We start from the raw sequence: 11,703 nt of genomic DNA, 5'->3' as shown, positions 1-11,703 counted from the left end.
AATATAAAAGTGACAATGAATTAGGTAGTATCATACACATGACTTGTTCCACATCAAATTAAACCAATAAGAATGAAGAATGATGACGATCCTCCACGTGTCCACGACGATTCCAACCCATAATCCACACTTCCAGACGTCGGAACAGTCAACTTCTTCAGTGAATCATTGTGCTTTTGTCGTCGTCGTCGCTGTCGACTTTGCTGCTTGCTTGCTTGCTAAGCTCGAGTTAGGGTTTGGTTTTTTCCGAAGTACTACTCTTTTCGCCTTGTGTTTTGTTTGCTCCCTGCTGCCCCTCCCCTGGTTCTGCTCGAGGTTCTCGACTTCAGTTTCGTATTTCCAGTTACCGCCGTTGCTGCAGCTATGTCGTACCTTTTGCCGCATCTGCACTCGGGATGGGCGGTCGACCAGGCCATCCTGGCGGAGGAGGAGCGCGCTGTCGTCATCCGGTTTGGTCACGATTGGGATGAGACTTGCATGCAGGTCTGGCTCTTTCCTCTCCTTGTGTTTATGTTCCTCGTCATTCAATTTCTGCTTTGTTGGATCAGTGTCTACTTGACGGTATATCGTGACGTGATTTGCAAGTCTATTTGTGTTTGCTCGAAACCGTTTCATAATTCTCGCACGAGCTACTCGACTTCTTGAATCGGTGCTCGCTAGGATGGTGCACGTCGAGTTTCTGTTTTTTGTATTTTGAAATTTGCTCTGGTTCGATGTTATGGGTGCCGGATAGGGTGTTAGAAATCTTGGGTTTGTTATCTTCGTTCATTACTGTGTTGTGGCTAATGTCTCGTGGTCTGTTTTCAGATGGATGAAGTTCTTGCTTCTGTGGCTGAGACGATCAAGAATTTTGCTGTTATATATCTTGTTGATATTTCAGAGGTGCCAGATTTCAACACTATGTACGAGCTGTATGACCCTTGCACGATAATGTTTTTCTTCCGCAATAAACATATTATGATCGATCTCGGTACGGGAAATAACAACAAGATCAATTGGGCTCTGAAAGACAAGCAGGAGTTCATCGACATTGTGGAAACTGTGTATAGAGGAGCGCGAAAGGGGAGGGGTCTGGTCGTCTCCCCGAAGGATTACTCCACCAAATATCGTTATTAGAATTTTTATTTCACTCTGAGGAAAGCAATTTGTTACTCGGTTGCAGGTACATCCGCATTTCTTGACCTCAGCAGTCTCATCCATAGCAGCAACCTGCGCCTCAGTGGGAACGAAGTACATTATTAGTTAAACTTCTAAGTGTAGAGTAAGTTGAAAAATGGAGACCCGCCTAGGGCCTTGCGTGGTCTTCCATATCTTCATAATGTTGTCAAAGAAGTAACTTGAATATTGTTCCTGTTTTAGTTAACTTTGTGGAATTGTTGTGTAGAACTTTCCTCCCTAGAGTTGTGTTCTCATTGGGATGATGCAGGTCGAAGACGCTCAATCCTTTAGCATTACCAACTGAAATGGATCAAGGGAAACCTGCAGGTTTGGGTTCAATGTTTCCATTTTTATCCTAGCATTCTTGACATGTAGTGGCGGAACTTATTGAACTTCTAAACAATGTTTCAATGTATTTCAATACCAAGAAATAATATGTACCCACTGTGTAAATGGTCACTTGTGGAGCGTGTGTCTACATAAAGCTTCAATCACGTCATGAGGTAGGTGCAGTCATACCTCCCGAGTGCAACTATGAGTTGGTCTTGTAAGCAATGCAGAAACAAGAAGTGGAGTTAGCAATCGAAGGATGGTCACCACCATTGTCATAACTAATCAAATCATGAACACCATTATCTTGGCAATTTATCTTCAATGCCCAGTAGAATCCGCAGCATTTCCTGATTCCACTTACTCTTAGATCTAGAGATAAAGGGAATTGAACCTCTAAATTGGTTTAATTCTCTGGGATAGAAAATTTGAAAATAATCATCGATTAATTAGTTGAATGAAAGAAGATTAAAAAAGTAGGAAAAAGATGGCTATTTTGATGTCAAGAATGAGTTTGAATTCTAACAGAGAGACTTAAAAAGTAAGTACGACGACTCTAGCACACCTAAATGCTCACTAGTTGTAAAATTTTGTTTGCAATCCAAAGTTTTTGATGCAAGTATTCACTCATATTATTGATCATAGTTATATATTGACTAAAGAACTTGCGTGATGGGCCCCTTGCTTTACTTTGGGAGCGACACTTTGAAGTAACGAACTCTGAACGCTTGTCGCGTGTAGAAATTAGTCATCGCGGGGACTTGTTTTTTAGAATAATACCACAAAAATACGTTGGAAACATTAAAAAACTGCATGTGTCTTCTTATTAGTTATCAGGGAGGGTTAGAGTGAGAAGCTGTATTAGAGGAATTTTATTGAAAATAGTATATCGAATAAGAGTGTCAGTGGAATTCATTGAAAATTGTATCTTTGTAGGGAAGTAGCAATAGTATGTGATTTATTTTAGGAGAATTTGATGTAGTGGCATTAAGGTGGGTTGAAACTATATAGGTTCTAGTTTTATCTTATAGTTTTAGTAAAAAATGGAGTGTCAAATAAATATTGTTGTTGCCTAAAAACATTTGGTAGGAAGGTGTTTGCATTGTAGGAAACTATCTACACCACTTGAGCAGGCAAGAATTTTTTTTCATTATTCCTTTATTAGCTTCTCCACCTTTCTTTACTGTTTTTTCTATTGCATAATTCTCACACTCAAACATCCTCTAGTAAGAAATTTAAATAAAATCGGAATTGGTTTACAATTTTGGTGAATACTTTGGATGGATTTATAATGTTTGGTACTTAACATAAGTGTGTCTTGATTTTGATTAAAAATATATATATAATTTTTATTATTTATTTTAAAGGTGTCTGTAACCTTTGGTAGATTGAAATGACCTTAATTTATTTTATTTCTGAAATTTTTAAATTTAATTACTAATATTAGAAGTTATTTAATTACATTTTATGATTAAACATAAAAAAATCATTCCTTGTATTTATGATTCATAAATTTTAAAATTATCTTATAAATTTATTTATTTATTTATTTTTAAAAAGGAAAATAAATAAAAGATAAAAAATAAAAAAAAAATAAAAAACACACAATTATGACGTTAAGAAGACTTTTACAAACTATGTTTTCAAATCATAGTTCTTGGGAATTGCTTGGTGGACATTCCAATTTTATTTTGTAGACACCCCTTGTGTCATGTACCCTCTCATAAATAGAATAAAACTCTTATTTATACTAAAAAGTTATAGGATAAATTTACAATAAAATAATCTCTATATAAGATGAATAAGCTATTTTAAATTTATGAAAAAATATCTTAAATGTATTGCAAAATTTTATTAAATTCAATAAATAAACAAATAAAAATGTTGTAAGCCATTGCACACATATCCTTTATTGTAGATTTATCCTAAAAGTTTTTAGTGTAAATAAGAGGTTTATTGTGTGTATGTATGGGTGTGTGGTATGAGGGTGTCCACCTAGCAGTTTCTTAATGTTTTTGGAAAAAAAAAAAAAAAAAAAAAAACTGTGTTATTTATAAGTAATACATTTTAAAACAATTTCCTATTAGATATTTTAATTTCATTAAGTTATTTATATCACTGGTTGTTTTTTGAAATGTTTGTATTAACAAAAAAAATTTTGCAATATGTTCAACTTTTGTGATATTTTCATAATATTCTACAAACACATTATTCTTTTGTATTAGTAAGTGATATATTGAAACTTGTGGAAAATCATCACATCAAATAGAATGAATTTTCAATTCTTATTAAATTCATATTATAAGTGAGAGTATTATGTTATAACATTGGAAAAACAATTTATACATTTGTTAACACTATACATATGTATAAAAATGTGGGAACAAATCTAATTTCAATTCAATCTGTGAAACAACATTACAAAAAGCTTAACTAAAAGTACAAACTTTAATAACTGGTTCGAAAAGAATATAAAAATATGCATGGCAATTTTAAAATATGTAATGCAATGTTCTTATCTACTTTAAATAGTGTGAATTTTAGTTTGAAAGTCAAGAATTAATTAATGGTATTAATTTCTTAAAACAAACATGAGATAATTTGACACGAGGACTCGATTCAAGGTGACGTGTACTTGCGAAGCAGAGTTAGACCAACCATAATCTGAGTCAGCAAGGCGGTTACGACGCGAGGATGAATGAAGATTTATTCTGTCATAGATGAACCGCGTCCAGGACACATTCATTCACTTGAATCGGTAGGTTCTAGATGCTTCGCTGGGGATTCACAAATGTGGGACAAGCGCAACTGAAACTTCTAGAGCCTTCCTTCTTCCGAACCACGCCTTCTTCCTCTTCTTCGTCGTCCTCTTCCATCTCCGATGCCGCACTTCCCCGGCCCCTATGTAAGCTTTGCAATCCCTCCCCACAATCCCTCCCCACTCCAACGTTGTGTTCGATTACTCCTTTCAATTGTTTCTGCTCCCAATTAGCTTGTCGGTCGTCTACTTGCTTCGTTTCGGTAAGTCTCATGCGTCATTTTCTCGTTGATTTCAGCCTTAGTGTCTGAGCTCTGGTAGTTGTTTTGTTCGATTGATGTTTGGTTGGTTGTGGTGGGTGATAGTTGCGGTTCCGTGCGGGTTTGTGTCGTCAGGAGTTTTTATCGCTTGCCAGGATCGTTTGTGTCTGGTTCTATATTTGGTGTACTGAAAGTTGATGGTTTGTCCCAGTCCGGGGCTTGTGAACCATGCAGGGTGTTTAATTCGATATGCTGTTGGTGATCTGGATCGTGTTTTTAGGGATGGTTTCTTGGTGTAAGAGAAATTTCGTTTGGTTGTGAATTTATTTTTGTTTTTAGTTTTGAGGGTGTAACGTTCTGGTAGAGGTTGATGGGATGCAAAGGACTTCTGTCTGTCTATTTTGCAATATGCTAACATGTTTCGGGCTTCTTTCTAACAGATCTTTGTGATCTTTTGGTGACACTACCTTCAATTTCGTTCACCTAGTTCTTAATCAGTTATGCCTGCCAGAACAGCCGGCCCTATCTCCCAAGATTGGGCCCCTGTCGTTGTACACAAGCGACCCGTGAAAGCTGCTGATGCTCGTGATCCGAAAGCTATTGCTGCTGCAATTCGAGCTGGTGCGGAAGTTCAAACAGTCAGGAAGTTCGACTCTGGGACAAACAAGAAGACCGGTCCTTCATTAAATGCTCGAAAGCTTGACGAGGAACATGAGCCCGCGCCACTGGAACGTGTTTCATCTGAGATAAAGCATTCTATCCAGAAAGCCCGTTTGGACAAGAAACTCACCCAAGCTCAGCTGGCGCAACTGATCAACGAGCGTCCACAAGTTGTGCAAGAGTATGAGTCCGGGAAAGCAATACCTTCGCAGCAAGTGCTCGCCAAGTTGGAGCGCGCCCTGGGTGTGAAGTTGAGAGGAAAGAAGTAATCATTCTCGGAAGTTTTAGAATTCATAGCAAGGCCTCCTCATTTGAAAAATACACAGATTGCTGCGGTCGATTAGTAAATGCTGAATCATTTACGAAGTATGGCTCAGCATTGGCGATAGCTCTTGGTTTACCAGGTCGATAGTCGCCAGGTTGTGGCAGTTGACGTACCAGTGTGAAATTAATGAATGACGTGTATATAAAGAGGTACAGACATTGGTATGATTCGAAAAAACTATGTTCTACCGGTTTTTCTTCGAGTGTGACAGTCGATTGACACCCTATATTCCACGAATTATAGAACGTGGGCAATCATGCTCCTAAAACTTTTAGCACGTGTGCGCTTTTGCCTTGCTTATGAACGCTCTCGTAGTTAGTGTTATCCTCAGTGGCCATGGTCAACTCAGTGCTACTCAAACTATGTGACGGTTACAACTCTCGCGATGTCTTGTGCACACATTGCAAGAAACCCTTATGTTGTTTGACATGTGCCGAAACCTTGGTGTGGCATTCACAAGTCTTGAAGAAAAAGGCACCTTTGAGCATTTCAATGTGTACATGGTAAAGCCAGTGACATCGACCTGGAAATGTCCTAAAACTCATATTCTCTCCGTTTAATTAGAAAATGCTTGTGCCCTGAACATCTATCAGAACTTGTGGTGAACTGAGTGTGATTAATCATCAGATTCCTTTTTGAGCTCGTTTTCCTCGTCTATGTTGAGCACAGTTATGCTGGAGGTTCTTTCGTATCCCCATCAGGTGCTTTTAGTCTATTTGATGAAACTATACTTTTGAACTTTGAAATCAAATGATAACAAAATTTCTCGTGTACCTGATAGCTGTGAATAAAAATAGAAATAAATGTAGAATAGCATTTTAAGTAAATTATTCAAATTAAAAGTTTACTAATTCTATATGGAGACAAAAATCTAACAATCATCATCTTGTGATACATACATTCATATACACATGTACAATATCAATTAGTGGATTGAAGACACAATTATTATGCTCAAATTATATATTGGATGTGCAAAAGTATTCAAACATATTTGGATATATTTTCAAATTTTCAAATTTTCAAAAGGTAATACAATATTTTAAGTACTCAAAATAAGTGTATGTACACTTCTAATTAATGTTGAATTATGTGAGATTGATTGTGTGTTCTTTTAAAAAAAACCAATTAGAGGTATACATACACTTATTTTGAGCTAGAATGGCTATTGCCAAAGATAAGAAGAGTACTCTTGAAATAGATTAAAAACAAGAAAGGTATTGATATGAGTAAAGAAGACTGTATCCTTACTTCCATATATACCATCTTATTAGAAGTTATGTGGCAAAGTTCTATAGGACCTCTAACATGTGTCTAATTTGTAAGACATGTTTCTTATAAGTGAGCCACATGAATAGCTTATACCACAAGCTATCAATCCATGTGACATGTGGCTAACTTGTTTACTAAGTTTCTAATCTATTAATTAATTATAAATACATCCAAAGTTAAATTCGTATCTATAAAGCTTTTAAGAAGCTTTTTCATAAGTTATTATGAAATCTACATACATTTATCTTCTACATAATACTTCTTATCTTTATAATTATATATGAGTCATGAATACACTATACAAGAGACTAAAGAAGAAGTAAAACATAAGATTTTCAACAAGAAAACTAACAAGAACTTAATTAATCCTACTGAATATAAGATCAATACTAAGAGAAGTGAATTAAAGCTCCAAAAGATGGATTAACAAGATTGAGAATCCTCTCAACCTTGACTCAAATATATACTAAGTATTAAGAAGCTTTTTAAGGAATTTCCTTGTTACTTGAAGATGAAGCAACCTTAAGAAGCTCCTTGAGAAGTTTTTATGTTACTTGAAGATGAAGCAACTTTAAAAAGCTTTCTAGACAACTTCTTTAGTCCTCTTAGAATTTTTTAGAACTTATTAAAATATTTTAAAAATCTTTAAAAATCTTCTAGAAATCTTCTAGAATCTTCTATAAATCTTTTAGAAATATTTTTAGAATCTTTTAGAATCTTCTAGAACCTACTAGAATATTTTAAAAATGTTCCTAAAATCTTTTCTTTGGATGTCTATAACATCACCTCCCTTTCTAACTTCAAGTTCCACAAGCAGCATTAGCTTCATATTTGTTTTCTTTGTTATATACAACATCATAGTAATAGCTTCATAGCAAAATTATCTTAAAATAGATTTAGATGTTGAAGATAGCATCGATAAAACTTTTGTATCTTTTGCAATGCATTAATTAGATTTTCTAATAATTCCTACATATGCTCATTGATATTGTAGCTGAACCAATAAATAAAATACTCCAACTTGTCACTTCTTCATTAAGAATAAAGAATCTTTTCTACCTCATAATCTACATGATTATCTATTTCAATATAGAAAACTAATGGTTGTATTCTTTTTAAAATAATTGATTCTGAATAAGCCTCTAAGAAAGAAATATGAAAGATTTAATGTACCTTCATAGATGTATGTAGTTCCAATGGATAAGCCATTGGATTGATTTGCTTTTGTATACAAAATGGTTCCAATCTTAATTAATTCAACTTATTACAAAGCTATTTGGTCTTGATATTTTGTTGAAGAATCCATATTTTAATTCCAATTCATCTAAAGATGCTTAATAAGAATCTTGAGTTGCTTGTAAAATCAAGCTTCAAAGTCATCTAAAGCTGTGACAATTGTTTTGGAAGATCTTCAACTGTTAGGTTTTCATCTTTAAATGTATCTAACAAATCAAGCTTTGGATGGTAACTATAATTCGAGCAAAATGGAGTTTGTTGAATCAAAGCATAAAAAATATTATTATAAGCAAATTCTATTAAAAATAAATATGAAGTCCAATCATCTTGCTAACAATTGATAATACATTGCAAATATTGCTCTAAAACTTGATTGACTTGTTTTTTTTGACTATTTGTTTAAAAGTGGAAGGTTGAAGAAAGTTTATTACTCACCTTCAATGAAACAAGACTAATTTATTTCAAAAATCCAAGATCCTTCTAATCTACAGCAACATAAAGCTTCATTACAAAATAAGATAAAATGGACCACAACAAAACTAAATAGAACTAAATAGAATTAAATAGAATAGGACAGAAAAGACAAAAAATAGTCAAAAAAAATAAGTCAATCAAAATTAGAATAGAACAAAATTAGAATAGAATAAAATTGAATAAAAAGATGCAAAACCAAATTTTACTAAGACAAAGCATCCAAAGCCATACTTTATGAGATGCCCCAAAAGACCCTAGCTAGTCCTATTTATACCTTATTCTACCACCTTGGACTTTTTAGAATGTTCCTAGGTGGTAGGCTCTATCTAGATAACCTCCTTAAATTATTTTTCTAAAAGGTTCTATGATAGGCCCTATCTAAACAACTGTCCTAAATTCTTTTTAGAATGTTCCACGGTAGATCCTAGCTGGTCTATTAACCTAATCTCAATTCTAAAAACTTCTATGGTTCTAAATATTTATCCCTATACAAATATCTTATCTATACCTTGTTATAGTTTATCTCCCTCCACTAATGCAAAATGTCCTCGTTTTGCTCTTGATAGTATCTACAAATTGTCTCTTGGCAATAGGTGAGGTTTTGTGTAGATTTCTAAGTTGCATCCTGAATGGAATAACCTTTCCAAAGAACTTTGTACTGAAGTTGTGGATGTCCACTATCATTGCCAAGGTAGTGATGTTCTAAAATACTATCCACTTCATATTCTTGTTGGTCATCAACTACAACTAGTGGTGGTGGTGGTGGTTGGTGTCGATCTAGAAAGCCCTTTGGCTAAGTATAAAATTCCTTAAATTATAAAAAATAGAAGAGTGCATGGACCCAATTATGAGGCAAAAGCTTGAGGCAGTATGTAACATCAGATATCACTACAGAAATACGAAAAGATCCAAGCGACCAAAGTATTAATTTACAAATTTAGGTTGATGTAGCAAGTGGCAAGTTGGTGTTAGAGAGTAACACCTAATCACCATCTCGGAAGGTCTTATATTGTTGATGGTTATCCGCATACTACTTTTGTCAATTCTATGTAGTAAGAAGGCAGTGTCGTGCCTCTTGTAAGGCCATTATAAGCCATTATATAAATTCCTCTATTGTTAGATTATTGGTATCAATGAAACGATAGAGAGTTACTGGCGTAATTGGATACTGACTTGTATTAGGAAAAAATGGTGAATGATTAGTACTTACTTAAATACTATCATTGTAAGCAAACTTTGAGGGTATCAAATATTCATCCCAATTATTATGATGAACCACTACAAATGCCCGCAGCATATCCTCCAATGTCCGATTTGTATGCTCTATTTGACTATCTGTTTGGAGATTGAAGGTTGTAGACATGGCAAGTCATGTATCTAGTAGCTTGAATAAGGCTTGTTAAAAACTACTCGTGAAGCGTGGATCTTAATTTAAAATAATGACATGAAGAAATCCATGGTGACAAAAGATGGTATCAAAGAAGACTTACGCAACTGCTAGAGCATCAATATTCAAGCATACCATGGCTAAGTGAAGTTGCATTGAGAATTGATTTACAAAGAAAACAAGTTCAATATGATTATGAGGCGTCTACGACTAACATGTAATGAGATCCATAGTCACCTACTCCCAACAAGCTATAAGTAGTGGAATTGACTGCAATAGTCTATTGAACGGATCTTTAGAACGGATCTCAATGACTATTGCAGTCTATTGAATGGATCTATTGTACGCTATATTGCGTACTTTATTATGTTGACATGATTTACAAGAGTATACAAAGGCTCAAACACCATGATCCAAACTTGTCTAAAATCATATTCTTGAGATCCATTCTAAAGTCTTTTCTTGTCCTAGATGTCTAGATATTGAAATATCATGTCTTTCTTGAAGTATACATGTTCAAAGTATAACATTGTTGGATACATAAATCCGCTTCTTGAAATAGAGTAAGCCATCACTAAGAGTATAATCTTAATATTGTATATTACTCTCCTTTAGTCAATTGCTAATCATCTTTAAATAAACATCTCAATATATAGTTTCTTTCTATTTTGCCTCTTTTGTTAGATTTGAAATGACACTATTAATGGTAGCGACTTTTGCCTTGTCTCCCAATTTGCCCTTCAAGACTGGTCTTTGTAATAAGTTGTTTGACATAATATGTTATTACCCTTGCTTATACTAAAGTTGAATATTAAAAAGCTGTAACTGTTCTTATCAACAATAATGCCATGATTTCATATTTTTCACATCCAAATCATGTAGCAAGGATTTATGGTGAGTTCGAACAACCATTGGCTTCTCCAACACATAGTATCATTACACCTTTATGGTGTGTAGAATTGCTAATTGCTCTTGATTACATGGAGAGTAATTGCGCTTTGCTCTTCTGAGCTTACATAATTCATATGCCATAGGTTGAAGTCTCCTACTAAAGTCTTATTGAAGGACCATTCTATTAGCAAAGTTGGAAGTATGAATGTGAAGTGTACAAGGAAGATTACGATCATACGGTTGCAATATTGAAGCAATAATGAATGTCTCCTTCAATTTATTAGAGGTATTTTGTTACTACTGTTTCTATTCAAATGGAGCACCCTTCTTCAATAGGTTTATCAATAAGGCAATAACATGAGAAAATTGCTAAATAAAATGGCAATAGTATCCAACAAGGCCTAAAAATGAATGAACTTTCAGAAACATCCTTGGAGGTTGGCCAATCTTCCATTGGTTTTATCTTGTTCCATATGCACATTTTTAGAAGATACTACATGCTCCAAAAATGTGACTTTTGACTTTCAAAGTTCACATTTTGATTGCTTGTAATAAAAGGGACTATCTTGTAGTTGAAAAAATATTTCTCATATGTATTGTTCATGCTATTCAAGGATTTTACTAAATAAAAGGATATCATTAATGAAGATGACTACATATTTATTCAAAAGGTCCCAAAACAATCTATTCATTTGACTTAGAAAAGAAGTTAAAGCATTGGTAAGGCCAAAGAATAAAACTAGCCATTTAAAATATCCACTTTGAAGATCCAATTTACTAAAGATGGTCACACCTTTGAGCTGGTTAAGAAGATCATCTACACGTAGAAGTGAATATGTATTTTTAATAGTCTTCTTATTGAAGCCTTGATAGCCGATACATAGGCAAAGTCTGCCATCTTTTTTAGGTGCAAAATATATAGGTGTTCCCTATGGTGATGTACTTTTTTAAA

General features: G+C 34.3%; 2 protein-coding genes across 5 annotated transcripts; both read left to right on the top strand.

The window, feature by feature from the left end:
* Positions 1 to 250: 250 nt before the first annotated feature.
* Positions 251 to 1,611, top strand: LOC112288093 (thioredoxin-like protein YLS8). Its single transcript, XM_024531941.3, has 2 exons — positions 251 to 483; positions 808 to 1,611. Exons 1-2 carry the CDS (start codon positions 364 to 366, stop codon positions 1,114 to 1,116), a joined length of 429 nt encoding a protein of 142 aa, XP_024387709.1. The 5' UTR covers positions 251 to 363; the 3' UTR covers positions 1,117 to 1,611.
* Positions 1,612 to 4,320: 2,709 nt separating this feature from the next.
* On the top strand, positions 4,321 to 5,768 carry LOC112288032 (multiprotein-bridging factor 1a). Of its 4 annotated transcripts, none has more exons than XM_024531799.3 (3): positions 4,321 to 4,393; positions 4,718 to 4,801; positions 4,947 to 5,768. In XM_024531799.3, the coding sequence occupies exon 3, from the start codon at positions 5,007 to 5,009 to the stop codon at positions 5,433 to 5,435; it is 429 nt and encodes a 142-aa protein (XP_024387567.1). In that variant the 5' UTR covers positions 4,321 to 4,393; positions 4,718 to 4,801; positions 4,947 to 5,006; the 3' UTR covers positions 5,436 to 5,768. The 4 variants fall into 4 exon arrangements, with proteins under 4 accessions (XP_024387567.1, XP_024387564.1, XP_024387566.1 ...); XM_024531798.3 differs by lacking the exon at positions 4,321 to 4,393 and adding an exon at positions 4,435 to 4,509; XM_024531796.3 differs by lacking the exon at positions 4,718 to 4,801.
* Positions 5,769 to 11,703: the final 5,935 nt, after the last annotated feature.

Source organism: Physcomitrium patens, chromosome 10, assembly GCF_059467195.1.
Source record: "Physcomitrium patens ecotype Gransden chromosome 10, ASM5946719v1, whole genome shotgun sequence".
NCBI lineage: Eukaryota > Viridiplantae > Streptophyta > Bryopsida > Funariales > Funariaceae > Physcomitrium > Physcomitrium patens.
Note: the sequence above shows the minus strand (reverse complement) of the source record. Positions and strands in the feature narration are given on the sequence as shown.

Bases quoted from the DNA above. Each gene is read 5' to 3' on its own strand.
- LOC112288093 (XM_024531941.3), top strand. From the start codon at position 364: ATGTCGTACCTTTTGCCGCATCTGCACTCGGGATGGGCGGTCGACCAG. The intron at 484-807 runs GTCTGGCTCTTT...GTCTGTTTTCAG, and splicing joins GGGATGAGACTTGCATGCAG to ATGGATGAAGTTCTTGCTTC.
- LOC112288032 (XM_024531796.3), top strand. From the start codon at position 5,007: ATGCCTGCCAGAACAGCCGGCCCTATCTCCCAAGATTGGGCCCCTGTC.